General features: G+C 41.1%; 1 protein-coding gene across 4 annotated transcripts in view; it reads right to left on the bottom strand.

Annotated features, from left to right (window-relative positions):
• The window catches only part of tec (tec protein tyrosine kinase), a 173754-nt gene that overhangs the window by 76185 nt on the left and 78411 nt on the right, over positions 1–19158 (bottom strand). For 2 of the 4 annotated variants that reach the window (XM_063043186.1, XM_063043183.1), the window contains exon 4: positions 1230–1311. The exons of 1 other annotated variant lie outside the window; for it this stretch is intronic. In XM_063043186.1, coding sequence (XP_062899256.1) covers positions 1230–1311 — 82 coding nt within the window. The remainder of the gene's footprint in view (positions 1–1229; positions 1312–19158) is intronic. One more of the 4 variants, XM_063043184.1, reaches the window with a different exon arrangement.

Genomic DNA, 19158 nt, shown 5'->3' with positions numbered 1-19158 from the left:
AAGTACAGTTCATACATAGCTTAAGGCAAATCAGAACTAAACATGCTAGAACTTCTTTAGGCTCGTGACATAACAGCAAAGAGATTGGATTTTACAAAGCTCCTGACTTATAAAACTCAAGTAAATCTATTCTTAGATTCCAACTGGCTACCTCAGAGCTGTTCATTAAATATCAAAGCAACTGTTGAAATGTTGTAATGATATAAATTTTCACTAATGAAAGCATTCTAAGGTTATTGCCTGGGGGAAAAAATGAGACTCATCGCCCACTCTCCATCCTGTGTTTCAACATCAAAATAGAGTGCATTTAACCACTGAGTGACTTGAAGAGGATTTTTTCACCTTTAACCATAAGAGGACTCCACTTAACCATGTAACCTCTGAAAAAGTCTGACAACATTTTCACAAGCCAATTTTTAAAATTAATTCAAAAAATGAAAATGTCTTCCCCAAATCACTCAGTGGTTAACTGTTCTATTCTGATGCTGAAACACTGGGATGAGATAGGTTAGAGATTCCTACCCTGGTTTAGGTTAGTTTTGAATTCACATACTGATGCTAGCTATTCAACCGTAGTCAAGAGATAAAAGGATTGTAATCAAGGTCCAAATTTTTCACCATCTACTCTTAACCACTTCTAAATGTTCTTCTGGAAAAGTCATATGGAACAAGCACCAATTTTTCTCTCTTTTTTCTCCTTCCATTATTTTATTTGCCCTCTCTCCAGTATCACAGGCTGGCCCAAGCCCAACAAGCCTGAATTTACTAATTCCATAGCTAATCTGCTGTTATTAGAAAATATGAATGAACAGTGCAATATACAATTTTTTCTGTCCTTCAAAATTAATTACTAAGATATAATTAGCTACTTTTGTCTGATTAGCACACTTTCGAAATATACATCTGCCATATAGAATTTATTCCTTAGCAAATGGGCTGAATAATTTTACTTTCCGAATTTTGTTCATTACTGTACACTATAAAACTCTTATTAGGATGCGTACAACTACTAAGTTCATCAAAGCTGCTGACAATTTAGGAGAAATAAATAGCAAAAAGAAGCTATACAGTATACACAATGGGTACCTGCACCTGCAGTTATAAAGAATTATTAAATTTATTCAGATTAATTTAAAATATCAAATATGTTTATTGTTTTCCATCAGTTTTATGTTGTTTCAAAACACCAAATGAATTATTGGGAAACAATTATTACCAATAAAGGTTACCTTCTTTGAGCTTTTTCACCCACATGTTTCTGCTGTCAGCACTTGGAGCAAAAATGTACAGGGTATTACAATCATATATAATCTAAAACAAAACACAAAATTAATTAATTACCATACAGTATGAACATTTGAACCTTATAAAAGGGAAAGGAGACGATATCCTATCCTAGCCTTAACCCTAACGATGGCAAAGGAATTAGTCAACTGTGTTTAGTTCTCCAGGTGCAATGATATCCTGATGAACAATTACTCACTATTAAACTGTTTAATTTTTGTGTCATGTGCCACTTTTTTCCTACATTGTATTAGCTGTAAGTAAGTGGTGCTTCAGGACCTCTGATGTGAGTATTGTATTTGGAGTCTGTGACTCTATTTTCATATTGGTGAATAGGATATCCATCATTATTTTCACCATTAAAAACTTGCAGTAGAAAAAACATAAGAATTCCAAACCTTTTAAAAAGGGACAATAATATGGCAGAAAAAAAAAAGGAGAAAAGATTTTAAGAAAGATGCCCTAATGAGATATACCGGTGTGGTCAAGCCTGCAAACAGGCATATATGTAACACCTTAAAGGAACCAAATAACTGTAGGGCAAGAACAGTCTTGTGGTCAACACATACAAAAATTGAGCAAGTTTACAATTCAGAGTACTCTCCAATGAGTTTTTAACGGCAGTGAGCTAAAGAAAATATGAGAGGGTTGACATGTATTTGTGAAGATTAACTATCTCTGAAATCCTGTGAGTCACGAGATTCTGAAATTTACAATTAAGTAACATCATTGGCTCTTACGAATTAGGATTCAATCACACAAGCCTATGGAAATATTATAACTCCAATCATTACTGGAATGGTCCCAATTCAACAGCTCATAAAAATCCGAATAAATCTAACCCTCATTGGTCGAAACAACTGCTCATGAAAAAGGTCAAATGTTAAACAGAATAACATAGTCTTCTGGTTAATTTATGGAAATACTATATATAGAATTAAAAGTAATGTATTTAAATGTGGTAGTGGAAAAGCTGTAAAATTATTTTTATGCATAGAGATATGCAGATTCATGCACTATATTTCCACACAAATAATGCAACTTTAAGATAGATCAGTGAACCATTCAACTGTGATTAGGCAAGTATTAGGCTGGTTCATATTAAATGATAGACAAAGATGAGGAAGTTCTGACCAATGCATCATAAAACCGCAGCATTATACCCTTGCTTTATATTTCAGTCCTCTCAAAATGAATGCAAATATTGCATTTGCCTTCCTTACCATTGACTCAACCTGCAAGTTGACCTTTAAGGAATCCTGCAGGAGGACGCCTAAGTCCCTTTGTACCTCAGATTTCTGAATTTTCCCCTCCATTTAGAAAATAGACTATGCCTGCATTCCAGTCAATACAGTCCTCTTGCAACCATTCCTTCCAGTCAATAAAGTTCTAATGTTCCCACATATTCCAGTTAATACAGTCCCAACGCACCCGCACATAACAGTCAAATCAGTCCCAGTGTTCCCGCATTCCAGTCAATACAGACCCAATGCACCCACATAGTCCAGTCAATACAGTCCCAGTGTTCCCGCATTCCAGTCAATACAGACCCAATGCACCCACATAGTCCAGTCAATACAGTCCCAATGTTCCCGCATTCCAGTCAATACAGACCCAATGCACCCACATAATCCAGTCAATACAGTCCCAATGCACCCGCACATTCAAGTCAATACAGTCCCAATGTTCCCATGTATTCCAGTTAATACAGTCCTAATGCAATACAATCCTACAGAGGGATCTAGGAATAATGGTGCATAGTTCCCTGAAGATGGAATCTCACGTGGATAGGGTGGTGAAGAAAGCTTTTGGTTTGTTGACCTTCATTAATCACAGCATTGAGTATAGGAGTTGGGATGTAATGTTGAATTTGTATAAGGCATTGGTAAGGCCAAATCTGGAGTATTGTGTACGGTTCTGGTCACTGAATTATAGGAAAGATGTCAATAAAATTGAGAGAGTACAGAGGAGGTTTACTAAAATGTTGCCTGGGTTTCATCTCCTAAGTTACAGAGAAAGGTTGAACAAGTTAGGTCTTTATTCTTTGGAGTGTAGAAGGTTGAGGGGGGACTTGACAGAGGTGTTTAAAATTATGAGGGTGATTGATAGAGTTGACGTGGTTAGACTTTTTCCATTGAGAGTGGGGAAGATTCAAACAAGAGGACATGGGTTGAGAATTAGAGGACAAAAGTTTAGGGGTAACATGAGGGGGAACTTCTTTACTCAGAGGGTGATAGCTGTGTGGAATGAGCTTCCAGCAGAAGTAGTTAAGGCAGGTTCTATGTTGTCGTTTAAAGTTAAATTGGATAGATATATGGACAGGAAAGGAATGGAGGGTTATGGGCTGAGTGCAGGTCGGTGGGACTAGGATAGGGTAAGAGTTCAGCACGGACTAGAAGGACTGAGATGGCCTGTTTCCGTGCTGTAATTGTTATATGGTTATATGGTAATGCACCCACATATTCCAGTCAATACAGTCCCAATGTTCCCGCACATTCCAGTCAATACAGTCCCAATGTTCCCGCACATTCCAGTTAATACAGTCCAAATGTTCCCATGTATTCCAGTCAATACAGTCCTAATGCACCCACCTATTCCAGTCAATACGGTCCCAATGTTCCCGTGCATTCCAGTCAATGCAGTCCCAATGTTCCCGCACATTCAAGTCAATACAGTCCCAATGTTTCCGCACATTCCAGTTAATACAGTCCAAATGTTCCCACGTATTCCAGTCAATACAGTCCTAATGCACCCACCTATTCCAGTTAATACAGTCCCAATGTTCCCGCACATTCCAGTCAATACAGTCCCAATGTTCCCGCACATTCAAGTCAATACAGTCCCAATGTTCCCACGTATTCCAGTTAATACAGTCCCAATGTTCCCGCGCATTCCAGTCAATGCAGTCCCAATGTTCCCGCACATTCAAGTCAATACAGTCCCAGTGTTCCCGCATATTCAAGTCAATATAGTCCCAATGTTCCCACACATTCCAGTCAATACAGTCCCAATGCACCTGCATAACTTAAATAGCCAAAAAAACTAAATGAAATTTCAAAAATAAGTCAAGTAGCATCTGTGAAAAAGCAGAATTAATGTTTCAGTTTGAAGGCTCATAGTCTTCAAAATGAATCATTTATTGTCTCTTCTTTTCATAAATACATACTAACTTGTTAAGACCTTCTTGGATATACCCTCTTCCCATTATTATTATTGGGGAGGAGGTATAGTATCCTGAAGGCTTAGCATCAACATTTTAGGAACAGCTTCTTCCCCATCTGTCATCACATTCTGAATGGTTAATGAACCCATGAACACTACTCTTCTACACAATTTATTTTTCATGTTTTAACTTACAGCAATTTTTTTATGTCTTGCACTGTGATGCTGCCACAAAATAACAACCTATTTCAGTGATAATAAACCCGATTCTGATTCTGACTTTGGACCTTTTTGCATCTACACAAGGATAACTGAGGTTCATTAACCATTCTAGAAAATGTATGTGTAAAATGCTGGAACTTTCTCATGTGGGTATGGGCTGTGGGAAGGTCATGTTTACAACAGAGAACATGCAGAGGAAGTTCACCAGGATGTTGCCAAATATGAAGTATTTTCATCTCAAGAGAAATGGGATAGGCTGGGTCAGTTTTCTTTGGAGCAGAGGAGGCTGAGGAGGCACTTGTTACAGTTATGCAAAATGATGAGGTGCAGAAGGGGGTGGATGTCAGAATAAACTTCCCCATTGCAGAGGTATTTATAAATAGAAAAGCTTACAAAAAGTTGTGGATACAGCCTAGTCCATCACGGGTAAAGCCCTGTCCACCATTAAACACATCTACACGGAGTGCTATCGCAGGAAAGCAGCATTCATCATCAAAGATCCCCACCACCCAGGCCATGCTATCTTCTCTCTACTGCATCAGGAAGAAGGTGCAGGAGCCTCACAATGCACACCACCAGATTCAGGAACAGTTATTACTCCTCAACAATCATGCTCTTGAACCAGAGGGGATAATTTCGCTCAACTTGACTCACCCTGAAGGGTAACGTAATTGGGAGAAATGTATATTATTTAGAACAACCAATACTGAGTTGGGGTTAGCTTTAAGAGGCTGGTCTGACGTGACGATGTTATAATGAATGAGGGGTTTAGCATGCTTTTGTTATGTAAGTTTGAGAATTCAATGAAACGTGTTACACGTTTCATTCAACATAAATGTCCTCACTTCGTTTATTTGTGGAAACCTACAGCCCCATCACCGAGGTGTTCCCAAAACCTATGGACTTACTTTCAAAGACTCTTCTTCTCATGTTGTCAATATTTATTTCTTATTTATTTATTATTATTTCTTCCTTTTTTTCCTTTTTGTATTTGCACAGTTTGTTGTCTTTTGCACATTGATTGTCTGTCTATCTTGATTGTTTGTTGATTCTATTGTGTTTCTTGTACTTACTGTGAATGCTCACAAGAAAATGAATCTCAGGATTGTGTATGGTAGCATATATGTACTTTTTTAATTTATTTTTTTTTAAATTATATAATTTTTATTGAGTTTTCAAGTGATACATGAGAAAAAAAAATCTACCCTCCCCCCTCCCCTTAACTGTTCCCCCCGATATATACGCCTACCTAAAAAGAAAAGAAAAAAAGAAAAAAAAAGGAACCGCCTGAATATTGGAAGGTTTGCACATGCTCCATGGGATAAAAATAAATTTAATATATATTTGTTACTTTCCCCAAGGAACCCAGATCTTCATCATCGGAGCTATGAATAAGGGCTCCAAATATTCAAAAATGTTACATATTTATCTCTCAAAATCTAAAACCTTATTTAGCTTCGCAACTCTCATAGTTCCCTGGGGAATCTCTTTGAACTTCACCATGTTGCTATGTGTTTCCCTCCCAATTATCCAGGCAGAAAGGAAAAAAAAAGGTAGATAAGATACAAAAAAAGAAAAAACAAAATACCCCCCCACTAATGTTGTGAATGAAAAGATACACAACACTACCCCCCTCCATTATGCGGGTCGTGGCTATTGCCATGCTTGCACACATGAATAACGTAGCGATTGGACAGTGTTTCTTCCAGCTCCCCCGTAACAAAAAGTTATATATATATAGAAAAAAATTAATGTTATTATTCCCAGCTAATATTCCTCAAATTTTAACCTTTCTTCCCCTCCCTCATATAATTAATAATATATTTATATATTCATTCGCCTAAAAATTCAACAGGCCTAATCCTTGATCCAGTCTTCACCTTCAATCCATCTCGCTCCCTAAGTTTGTTCTTGTATCTGGTGAATATTCAAAGAATCTCGCACAAACTCCTCCACTTTCCGGTAATCGTCAAAAAATCTTTTTTCTCCACCAGCCAAGAAAATCTTCAAGGTTGCAGGAGAACGCAATATAAATTGATAACCGTGATCCCATAGGGCTTTTTTCACTGGATTAAACTTCTTCCTTCTTTTCAAAAGTTCATAACTTATGTCAGGATAGAAAAAAATTTTCTTCCCTGCTATCATCAGTGGCCCTTTTCTCTTCTTGGCAGCTTGGGCAGCCGCCCGTAGAGAATCCTTTCTTTGTCTTGAAATCTTAAGAATTTTATTAAAATTGATCGTGGATATTGGTCATCTTGTGGTTTTGGTCTCAGAGCTCTATGTACCCGCTCAAATTCAATTGATCGGTCTTCCTCTTTCATTTGCAAGGTTTTCAGGATCCATCTTTGAAAAAATTCTATTGGATTATCTCCCTCTATACCTTCTTTGAGACCAACAATTTTAATGTTATTACGTCTACTAAAATTTTCCAACACGCCCACTTTCTCCAAGAGTCGATTTCTTTCCGTGTTCCAGACAAGCACATCATTTTCTGTTTTTTCCACTCTATCGTTAATATGCTCGATTATTCTTTCCATTTTCTGAAGTTTCTTAACCATTTTATCCTGTCTTTTCATAGCTTTATCATAGCACATCTTCACGTCTCTAAGCTCTGTTCTTAATTTTCTTAATTCAGCCGTTAACTGCAACAAAGCCTCTCTTATGTCTCCATCATCTCCTTTACTTCCAATCTCTTCCAGTTCTTCCTCCTCTTCTTCATCTGTATTCTCTGCGATATCCAATTCTGACTCTGAGTCACTTTCACTTGCAGTGGCCGTCAGTTCTTGTAGTTTAAATTGTGTCGATTTGCACATGCGATTTGCACAGACTTCTTCTGTTGCAGTTTACGAGGCATATCGTAGAGTAGTCTTACGAAGTTTATAAGTAGTTTTCGGAAAGTATTTATTAACTTTACTTTGTTTAAATGGTACTTTGCTGATTTTTTTATGGGAGAGCTGGATTTACACGTCTCAATCCTACGTCATCAAGTGACCCCCCCCCAGCATATATGTACTTTGATAATAAATTTACTTTGAACTTTGAACCTTAGAGTACAAGGTTTAGCACAAGGAGTAAGTGGTGTAGAGGTAATCTGTGGAAGAACTTTATCACACAGTGGTTAGAACCCACTGCCCGAGTGGGTGCTGAAGGCATGTGCTCTCACAACACAACACTTCAGTGTTATTTAGACAAACACTTAAATCACTAACACATAGGAGGTATGGATCAAGTGTTGCTAAATGGCGGTAGTATAGACAGGCACATGAAAGTTGACATTGACTTGGGTTTCTATGCTTATGACTCAAGATTCAAGATTATCAAATATACACCGAAACATACAGTGAAAAGTGTCATTTCGTGACAACCAACACACCTAAGGATATGCATGCCTAAGGCAGCCCACAAGTGTCACCACATATTCTGGCCAACGTAGCATGCCCACAGTGCCTGGTAGAAGAACATAGAATACAACATGCAGCAAAACAAGCCCCATTCTTCCCTCCCGCCCATGCACATATACATTCCTCTAACACCAAGACAGTCCGTATTCTTTGACCTCCAGCAGACTTGGATTTGGACATGGGCATGCTGACATTAGGCCTTTGACTGCCCCAGTGGACTCGCAGAGATTCGCAAACCCAGGGCTCCCAATGCCAATAAATCCTACCTCGGACAGCTGACAACCACCCCTTTTTCCATAAGCTTGCCTCCCTTGGCCCTCTGTTCTCCTCTGCCATTAGCTGACTCCAGTCTTTAAATGACAAAATTAACTTTATAAGAAATATGACTGACTTTATGACCCTAAGTTACAGTTTACATCATAGACATATCAGCGAGTAATCTTGAATGCTTCTAGAAACTTTACACCGATTCTGCTCAATGACATGAACAGTGCAAGCACTCTTCCAAGAAAGTGAAGCAAGAAATCAGGAGTAGCTGTCTTTTACTTCTCTCTTTTTAATGATTCATAGGATATAGATATCATCTGGAAAATTGTCCATCCCAATGTGATCTGTGTAGGAAGGTTCTATACTGGATAAAAATCAAAATAAAATTTCACATCACATAATAAGCAACCAGATCAAAGTAACTGAATAAATTCTTCACATTAAAAACTGACACCTACCATAGGTTGTTTTATACAATGAACCACAGGATGTATTTTATAGGAAGCTTAAAATAAACAAGCATGCTTCAGTAAGTTGTGGAGCTACCACTTCCTCCCAAAGAAAATGTATGGGCTGCTACTTAATTTAGTACTATGCAGAATGTACAAAGGGGGAAAAAAGGTGTAAACCACAACTGTTCAATTTGGAAAGATGATTTTTTTACAGCAAGTTGGGTGTCATGCATTTATTTTATAAAATCTCAAGTCAAGTTGATGAGGTACATGTACAATGTCCAATAGTCCTGACGAAGGGTCTCGGCATGAAACGTCGACTGTGCTTCTTCCTATGGATGCTGTCTGGCCTGCTGCATTCCACCAGCATTTTGTGTGTGTTGCTTGAATTTCCAGCATCTGCAGATTTCCTCATGCTTATGTGTACAATGAAGAGTTTGCTTGTCACAGGCACATGCATTCAATCAACACACAAGACAAACTATCCATAGATTATACATAGATTATAGAAGAGAGAAAGATACTGTGCAAAACAAGATATCTGTGCAAATAAAACACAAATTGGAGACAAGTCTATAGTAGGTGTTGCCCAATGAGGTCTGCTGAGGTAAAGATGGCTTCATGCCAGTCAGTTTAACATCATAATGATTGTACGAAAGTCTCTGTTCCTGAACCTAAAGGTTTCAGACTTCGGGCTTCTGTACTTCCTGCCTGATGGTAGCAGCAAGAAGAGTGAATGACCAAAATGGTGGGGATCCTTGATGGTAGGTACTGCCTTCTTGAGGTAGTGGCCTCCTGTAGATGTCAATGGTGGGGAGGGCTGTACCTGTGTTAGATTCTCTACAGCTCTTATATTCCTGTGCATTGGAATTGTAACCAGTCAGAATACCTTTGCCAGTGCATCAGTGGAAGTTGATGACATGTGAAATCTCCTTCAGCTTCCAAGAAAGTAGAGGCACTGGTGTGCCTTTGTGATTACATCTATGTGCTAGGCCCAGGACAGATCATCTGAGATGTCAGCACCAAGGAATTTGAAATTGTATACTCTCACCACCTCTGGCCAACCAATAAGAATTGGTCTGTGGTCTCCCAACTTCCCCTTTCTGATGTCAATGATCAGCTCCTTGGTTTTGATGACATTAAACACAAGTTGTTATTGTTGCACCACTCAACTAGATGCTCTATCTCACTCCTGCGCTCTAATTCATCACTTCCTGTGATTCAGCCAAAACAGTGTGTCATTGTTGAATTTATAGATGGTATTGGAACTGTACATAGCCACACAGTCATGGGAGTAAAGTAAGTACAACAGGAGGCTAGGCACACATCCTTGAGGTGTACCTGTGTTGATGGTCAGCAAGGAGAAGTTGTTACCAATCCATAATGAGTGAGATCTGCTGATGAGGATATCAATGTCATGATCCCAAATGAACAGTGGCAGACATCTGAGTATTGGCACTCCATTTCCCTGGAATATGGTTAGCTGCCACTGTCCATTTAAGACTCAGAGTTCCAATTATTGTCTGCCATCTTCCTTAATGTAAAATCTGTACTTAAAGGCCTCATGCCGAGCACCTGGTGGTCAATCATAGGAGTTTCATTTCTCGTACTACTCTTGGTGATTTCATGGTGGATTTCATTTGTGTTGCCTTGTTTACTTTGAGTCTGAGTCTGAGTCTTGAGTTAATTCTAGACCTTACTCTGCACTTGGGTTCACCACCATCCACAGTTCTCTTGTTACAGTATAACTGAGTCAACACGAACCCAGCAGAGTATGAACGTCTGTTAGCCACACTGGCTCACCATGGAGAAACTGTAGGCAGATGTGACAACATGCTTCAGGAGATCCTCGCCACTCTCCAGAAACACTCTGACTCCAGTAGGCAGGATCTGAGTTCAGCTGGAGTGGCTACCAGTTCTGGCCATGTTCAAGCTGGAGACTCTGTCAATACTTGTGAGGCATTGCTACACCTATTGGCTCCTGAGTGGTACAACAGTAACTTCGAGGCATGAGGAGGATTCCTGGAATAATGATCCTTGGCCTTTGAATTACAGCTATCCAAGTTCCCATTGGAATGCAGGAAGGTAGCCTATATCATCTCACTCCTTACTGGAAGAGCCTTTGCCTGGGCCACTGCGCTCTGGGAGAAGGATTCACTGGTCTGTGCCTGTGCAGACCTCTTTCCAGAGACTTTGAGGAGGGCGTTGTATCACCCCGGAGGACACGGGTCTGGGATAAAGCTCTTCAATTTGTGCCAGGGGAATTGGTCTGTGGCCAATTATTCCATAGAATTTTGTACCCTGCAGTTGGAATATGGAAGTATTGACTGCTCTGTTCCATCAGGGATTGAGTGACAAGCTAAAGGATGCCCTTGCAGCCCGAGAACTAGCTGAGGATCTAGAGAGTCTTATGCACTGGGCAATTTGACTCGATAACCGATTACGGGAATGGAGAGGAGAGAGATGAAAGTGATTATTCCTAAGAACCTCTCCCCCTGACTGTCCTCTATCCTCTCTCCTCTCCTGTTCCCCAGGCTAGAACTCCTCTTTGACCACTGCCGATTCTAGCTTCTGAGGAGCCTTTGTAAATAAGCCAGACAAGGCTCTCTCAAGCCAAAAGAGAGAGAAGGAAGGAGAAGTGCTGCATTTACTGTGGAGAGGCCGGACATTATCGGACTTTCTGTTCCAAGCTGCCAGGAAACTCCCTGGACCATCCAGCGAATGGAAGGCTGTGGCAGTTGTTATCCTCACTCCCAGTTCAGCTCCTTCTGGAGTGCTGTTCTCCATGTTGCTTTCAAGGGGAAACCAGAAACATTCCTTAGATGCTTTTATTGACTCTGGTGCAGCAGGAAATTCTTTGGACCTCAGACCTCAAACTAATCCCCATTTTGTGTCTCAACCAGTGGCTCATTGCAATGGCCCTGGATGGGAGACTTTTAGTGTCAGGGCAGATTAGCCATCTAACATCCCTGCTCAAGCTCAAGACTGGCCAGCCTGTGGAATCAATCAGCTCCAGCTCATTCACTCACCAGAAATACCACTCATTCTGGGTCATCCCTGGCTGTCATCCCACAACACAAAAGTCAATTGGACTATTGCTGTCCTTCTGAATTGGTCAAATCAGTGCAAAAAGGAACTCCTCCAAAAGGGACTTGAGATTACCTCCTGAATTACCTGTTGAATCTCTAACCCCAATGCATCTGATTTGTCTAGAATACCTTCAGAATATTCAGAGCTCCTGGAGGTCTTCAACAAGAAAAAGGCCATCACCCTACCACCTTACCAGGACTATGACCGCATCATTGATCTGCTACCAGCTATTTGTCCTGCTCAGAGACCGCCAAGCTCATGTTATAGCACATCTTCAAAACTCACATTTTCCCCCAGGACATCGTATCCAATCGCGACCCCCAGATTGACAGTAGGTTTTGGAAGGTCTTTTGTGAGCTCATTGGAGCCTCTGCGAACCTGTTGTCTGGGTTCCATCTGCAGACCGATGGCCAAATGGTGAGGGTCAACCAGGACCTAGAGAGAACACTCAGATGTCTAGCCTCAGAGCTTTACCACCTGGAGTGACAAACCTCCACATTCGTCTATCAAGATGCCCCCTTTCGAGTGCGAATTTAGGTTCTGTCCTCCGTAGTTCCATCAGCGGACCAACTGGTCCCGAGTTATTGACAGAAGTGAGTTAAGGCAAGAGTGATGTTGTGAGTCAATACATGGCAACAAGACCAGGCCAATTGCTGGAGAACAAAGGAACCAGCACTCATTTCTGGTCTGCAAGTCTGGCTCTCAACTAGAAATCTCCCCATGCAAGTTGAACCAGAAAATTGGTCCCTTGTTACACCGATCACTTCAAAATCCTTTGATGCATCAATCCAGTTACCTATCATCTCCAACTCCTGAACACCCCACATTCCACAAACCCCAACTCAAGCCCTTGAGTGCCAGCCTCTTGGCTCCAGTTCCCAAACCACCTCACCCTCCCAGAATCGTTGAGGGATAACCGGCCAGTGCAGCAACTTTTGGACACCCGCATTATTCAAGGTAAAAGGCAGTACCTTGTGGATTGGGAAGGAGATGGTCCAGAAAAATTCCTTCACAAGACATCTCGGACCCTACATCGATACAGGGCTTTGACCAGCACCAGTCTCAACTGAACAGCAGCAGAGATCCAAGTTTTGATGCTCTAACTCCCTGGAGTATGGTTAGACTCAGACTGCTAATTATTGTCTGCCACATTTCTTCATGGAAAGTTTTTACTTAAAGATCTCCTGCTGAACACTCAGTGGTCAATTGTAAGAGTTCCATTTCTAGTACTACTGTTGTTGATTTTGTCTTTAGATTTTATTTGTGTCACCTTGTTTATTTTGAGACTGAGTTAATTCTAGACCTTACCCTGAACTTGGGTTCACCACCATCCACTGCTCTCCTGTTACAATCAAGGATCCCATTACAAAGGGAAGTACAGAGGCCAAGGATTAGAGCTTGGTAATAAGTTTGCACAGGATGACTGTGTTGAATGCCAAGTTGTAGTTGATGAACAGCAAACTCAGATATGCATTATTTTTCACAAGATGATCTAGGACATGGAGAGCCAGTAAAATGGACCTGTTGTGGGAATAGGCAAATTGAAGGGAATCCAAATAATTTCTGATATTAGAGTTGATTTGTTTCGTAACCAACCTCTCGAAACACTTTAGTTCAGTGGACATACTATAAGTGCTACCAGGTGGTTGTTACTGAGGCACTTCACTGCTCTTCTTGAGCAATAGTACTGTAGATTTTCTTTTGAAGCAGATAGAAGCGCAAGGCCGCAGAAGTAAGTGGTTGAAGCTGTCTTTCAATACACAAGCCAGTTGGCTTGATGGTCTTCAGCACTTAGCCGCATATGCAACCTGGTTCCTTTCAGTGGATTCACTCTGTACTGATGTTGGGTTCAGAGTCTAAAAGCCAGGGTTGTCAGCTGTGGAAGCTCATACACAAGTGTCAATATTCTCCATTTCGAAGCATCTACAGTGCCTATATTTAAAAAAAAGTATTCTCCCTCCCCTCCCCCTCCCCCTCCCCCGTAAGTTTTCACATTTTATTGTTTTACAACATTGAATCATAGTTGATTTAATTTGGCTTTTTTGACACTGATCAACAAAAAAATGCACTTGTATCTTGAAGGTCCAACTGCTGCTCAGTCAGCGTCCTGGCAAAAACTACACTATGAAAACAAAAGAACACTCCAAGCAACTCCACAAAAATGTTATTGAAAAGCACAAGTCAGGAGATGGATACAAGAAAATATCCAAGCCATTGAATATCCCCTGGAGTATAGTCAATCAAGAAATAGAAAAAAACATAGAAAACCATAGAAAAACTACAGCACAGAAACAGGCCTTTTGGCCCTTCTTGGCTGTGCCGAACCATTTTCTGTCCAGTCCCACTGACCTGCACACGGACCATATCCCTCCATACACCTCCCATCCATGTATCTGTCCAATTTATTCTTAAATGTTAAAAAAAAAACACATTTACCACCTCGCCTGGCAGCTCATTCCATACTCCCACCACTCTCTATGTGAAGAAGCCCCCCCTAATGTTCCCTTTAAACTTTTCCCCCCTCACCCTTAACCCATGTCCTCTGGTTTTTTTCTCCCCTTGCCTCAGTGGAAAAAGCCTGCTTGCATTCACTCTATCTATACCCATCATAATTTTATATACCTCTATCAAAACTCCCCTCATTCTTCTACGCTCCAGAGAATAAAGTCCTAACCTATTCAACCTTTCTCTGTAACTGAGTTTCTCAAGTACCAGCAACATCCTTGTAAACCTTCTCTGCACTCTTTCAACCTTATTTATATCCTTCCTGTTATTTGGTGACCAAAACTGAACACAGTACTCCAGATTCGGCCTCACCAATGCCTTATACAACCTCATCATAACATTCCAGCTCTTATACTCAATACTTTGATTAATAAAGGCCAATGTACCAAAAGCTCTCTTTACGACCCTATCTACCTGTGACGCCACTTTTAGGGAATTTGTATCTGTTTTCCCAGATCCCTCTGTTCCACTGCACTCCTCAGTGACTTACCATTAACCCTGTATATTCTATCTTGGTTTGTCCTTCCAACGTGCAATACCTCACTTGTCTGTATTAAACTCCATCTGCCATTTTTCAGCCCATTTTTCCAGCTGGTCCAAGTCCCTCTGCAGGCTCTGAAAACCTTCCTCACTGTCTACTGCACCTCCAATCTTTGTATCATCAGCAAATTTCCTGATCCAATTTACCATATTATCATCCAGATCATTGATATAGATGACAAATAACAATGGACCCAGCACTGATCTCTGTGGCACACCACTAGTCACAGGCCTCCACTCAGACAAGCAATTCTCTACTACCACTCTTTGGCTTCTTCCATTGAGCCAATGTCTAATCCAATTTACCACCTCTCCATGTATACCTAGCGACTGAATTTTCCTAACTAACCTCCCATGCGGGACCTTGTCAAAGGCCTTACTGAAGTCCATGTAGACAATATCCACTGCCTTCCCTTCATCCACTTTCCTGGTAACCTCCTTGAAAAACTCCAATAGATTGGTCAAACATGACCTACCACGCACAAAGCCATGTTGACTCTCCCTAATAAGTCCCTGTCTATCCAAATGCTTGTAGATTCTGTCTCTTAGTACTCCCTCCAATAACTTAGCTACTGCCGACGTTAAACTTACTGGCCTATAATTTCCCAGATTACTTTTCGATCCTTTTTTAAACAACGGAACAACATGAGCCACTCTCCAATCCTCCGGCACCTCACCTGTAGACAGCGACATTTTAAATATTTCTGCCAGGGCCCCTGCAATTTCAACACTAGTCTCCTTCAAGGTCCGAGGGAACACCCTGTCAGGTCCCGGGGATTTATCCACTTTAATTTTCCTCAAGACAGCAAGCACCTCTTCCTTTTCAATCTGTACAGTTTCCATGATCTCACTACTTGTTTCCCTTAATTCCATAGACTTCATGCCAGTTTCCTTAGTAAATGGAAAGGATATGGCACAGCTGTAAATCTGCCTAGAGCAGGCCTTCCTTAAAAACTGAGTGTGCAACAAAGGGACTAGTTGGGGGAGGAGAGGAGGCCATCAAGAGATCTATGACAACTCTGGAAGAGTTACAAGCTTCAGTGGCTGAGATGGAGAGACTGCACATACAACAACTGTTGCCTGGGTGCTTCATCAGTCACAGCTTTATGGGAGTGGCAAAGAGAAAGCCATGCTTGAAAGAAACTCACATGAAATCTCAGCTAAAGTTTGCCAGAAGACATGTGGGAGACTCTGAAGTTAGCTGGAAGAAGGTTCCATGGTCTGATGAAACCAAAATTGAGGTTTTTTTGGCCATCAGACTAAACACCGTGTTAGTCTTAAGCCACACACTTCACATCATCAAAAACACACCACTACTGTGAAGCATGGTGGTGGCTTCAGCATACTGTGAGGATGCTTCAATGCAGCAGGCCCTGGAAGGCTTGAGAAAGTAGAGGGTAAAATGAATGCAGCAAAATATAAGGAAATCCTGATGGAAAGCCTGATGCAGTCTGCAACAGAACTAAGACTTGTTTTCCAGCAAGACAATGACCCCAAGCATAAAGCCAAAGCTACACAGGAATGACTTAAAAACAACAAAGTTAATGTCCTGGCGTGGCCAAGTCAGAGTCCAGACATCAATGTAACTGAGAATTTGTGGCTGGACTTGAAGAGGACTGTTCATTCACAATCCCCATTCTACTTGACAGAGCTTAAGCAGTTTTGTAAAGAAGAATGGGGAAAATTGCAGTGTCCAGATGTGCAAAGCTGATAGAGACCTATCCACACAGACTCAAGGTTGTAGTTGCTGCCAAAGACGCATCTACTAAATACTAACTTGAAGGGGTTGATGAATACTTATGCAATCAATTATTTTGTGTTTTATATTATGCTTTATATTGTGTTTTGTGTTTTAATTAATTTAGATCACTTTGTCGAGATCTGTTTTCACTTTGACACAAAAGACTTTTTCTTTTGTTCAGTGTCAAGAAAAGCCAAATTAAATCCACTGTGATTCAATTATAAAACAATAAAACATGAAAACTTCCAATGGGGGGGGTGAATACTTTTTAAATAGGCACTGTATAAGGCATTGAGCTGATCCAGAATGATGCATTATTGTTTCATCCTCTAGGAGATAATAGCATATAAGCTCTGCCATAGTTGTTGAGCACCTACCTATGATTCTAATTTAGCCCAAAATTGTTTTTTCATGCTTATGATGGCCATCAGAGGTCATATCTGGACCTCCTGCATGACTTTGGATCACCAGTCCTCAACACCACATATCTGACCTTCAGCAGATTACGAATCTCCTGGTTCAGCCAGGGCTTCTGGTTGGGGAAGACTCCAAATTTATTTTTTTTGTGTGGGTACACATTTCTTGCAGTTCTGGTGATATCTGTGGCATATTCATTCCTGTTCAATGATGAATCGTTGAATGTGGCACAGTCCGCTGATCCAAAGCAGACTTCCATTTGCTCCACTGCCTCTCTTGACCAATTCCTGATGGTCATCTTGGCTGGTGCCATGCTCCTCAGTTTCAGCCTGTATACCGGAAGGAGCATAGGTCAAATTAATGAAAGTGCAGCCAAGGGATGAAGTGGTAGGCATTCCTGATGGAGGTATTGCAGTGATTGAGAGTGCCTGATTCACTGGTTTTGAATGTGGCACGCTGATGGCAGTTTGGAAGAGATTTCTTCAAGCTTCGCCAAGTCCCCAGCAATGATGAGAAAAGCATTGGGGGTCCTTTATTTCATGCTTGTTGATCACAGCACTCAATTCCCCAAGTGCTAGCTTGACCCCTAACCGTGGCAAGTTATAGACTGCAGTAAGGATCACAGCAGAGGTAAAACAGTTGGCACTTAACAACCAGACACTTCAGGTCGGGGGAACAGGAGTGGGACAAGACTATCATGTCTAAGTATCAAATTGAACTTATTATGAAACAGATGCTGCCTCCTCCTCCTTGTCCTGATACCACCTCAGTCCACGTGGTGGATTAGATTAGATTATTAGATTATGAGAAAACTCAGTCCTCTTTTATTGTCATTTAGAAATGCATACATGCATTAAGAAATGATACAATGTTTCTCTGGAGTGATATCACAGAAAACAAGACAGACCAAAGACTAACACTGACAGAACCACATAATTATAACATATACTTACAGCAGTGCAAAGCAATACCATAATTTGATAAAAAAACAGACCATGGGCACAGTAAAAAAATGTCTCAAAGTCCCAAGTCAATCGACTCCCAAGTCCCCGATAGCAGGCGACAAAAGGGAGAAACTCCCTGCCATAAACCTCCAGGCACCGTCAACTTGCCGATACATTGGAAGCAGCCGACCCCAGCCGACCCTGAGACCATCCGTCCAAAAACTCCGAGCTTCCGACCAGCCTCTCCGATACAGCCTCCCCAGCGCCATCCTCTGCCGAGCGCCTTCGACCTCTCCCCGGCCGCTGAAACACACAAAGCTGAGGATTTCGGGGCCTTTAGCTCCGGAGATTTTTAGTTACCACACAGTAGCAACGGCAGCAAAGCAGGCATTTCAGAAGTTTTCCGCTGTGCTCTCACGTCTGTCTCCATCAAATCAGGATTGTGCACGGTCCCCTACTTGACAGATAACAGATATTCATCACCGAAGTGGCCACGCACACTGTTGTCGCACCACCATCTTCTCCCCACTCCCGGGATGGAGAAACCTTGGTGATAAAGCATTTTGTCTGGAGAGCTGGGGGTAAGCAATTTTTCTGAAATAATGTACACAGCAGTTCCTCATATCACTGGTACAGTAGTTTTGCCAATAGGTCTGGATAGTTGTCAAAAACAGAGACGTGAACTACATTCAAATTCGATGTAATTCTTCCATAGGATAAAATTTGAGAAAATAATAATTGTTCTTAAAAATACAACAACAACAGCATTCTGCAAGCATGAGCAAACAGCCACCAGTTAGCTAATGGTTTAATGGTCCTTCTGCAAGACTAACAGTCTAGTTTTCTAACGGTCAAGAATCTGGAACAAGTCTTGAAGTTGCAGCTGTCTGATACACAAGCTACTCTCTAAACCAGAGGTAAATATATATAAATAAATATGATCTCTCCTCCCCCCACCCCAGTGCACCTGATAGGAAACTATGAGTTGTATTATAGAAAGTGTAACCCTCAGGCTCGCCCAGCTCATGTTCATCTAGGGGAAACAGCCTTTGGCCCTGCCAAAAAGGGTCCAATTCAAGGAAAAGTCCAAAATTCACGTTGGAGCTCACTCAGTATTCATTCTTCCACCATCG

The sequence above is a fragment of the Mobula hypostoma genome, chromosome 3 (assembly GCF_963921235.1).
Source record: "Mobula hypostoma chromosome 3, sMobHyp1.1, whole genome shotgun sequence".
Taxonomy (NCBI): domain Eukaryota; kingdom Metazoa; phylum Chordata; class Chondrichthyes; order Myliobatiformes; family Myliobatidae; genus Mobula; species Mobula hypostoma.
The sequence above is the reverse complement of the archived record's forward strand: the minus strand, read 5'-3'. Positions and strand labels throughout refer to the sequence as shown.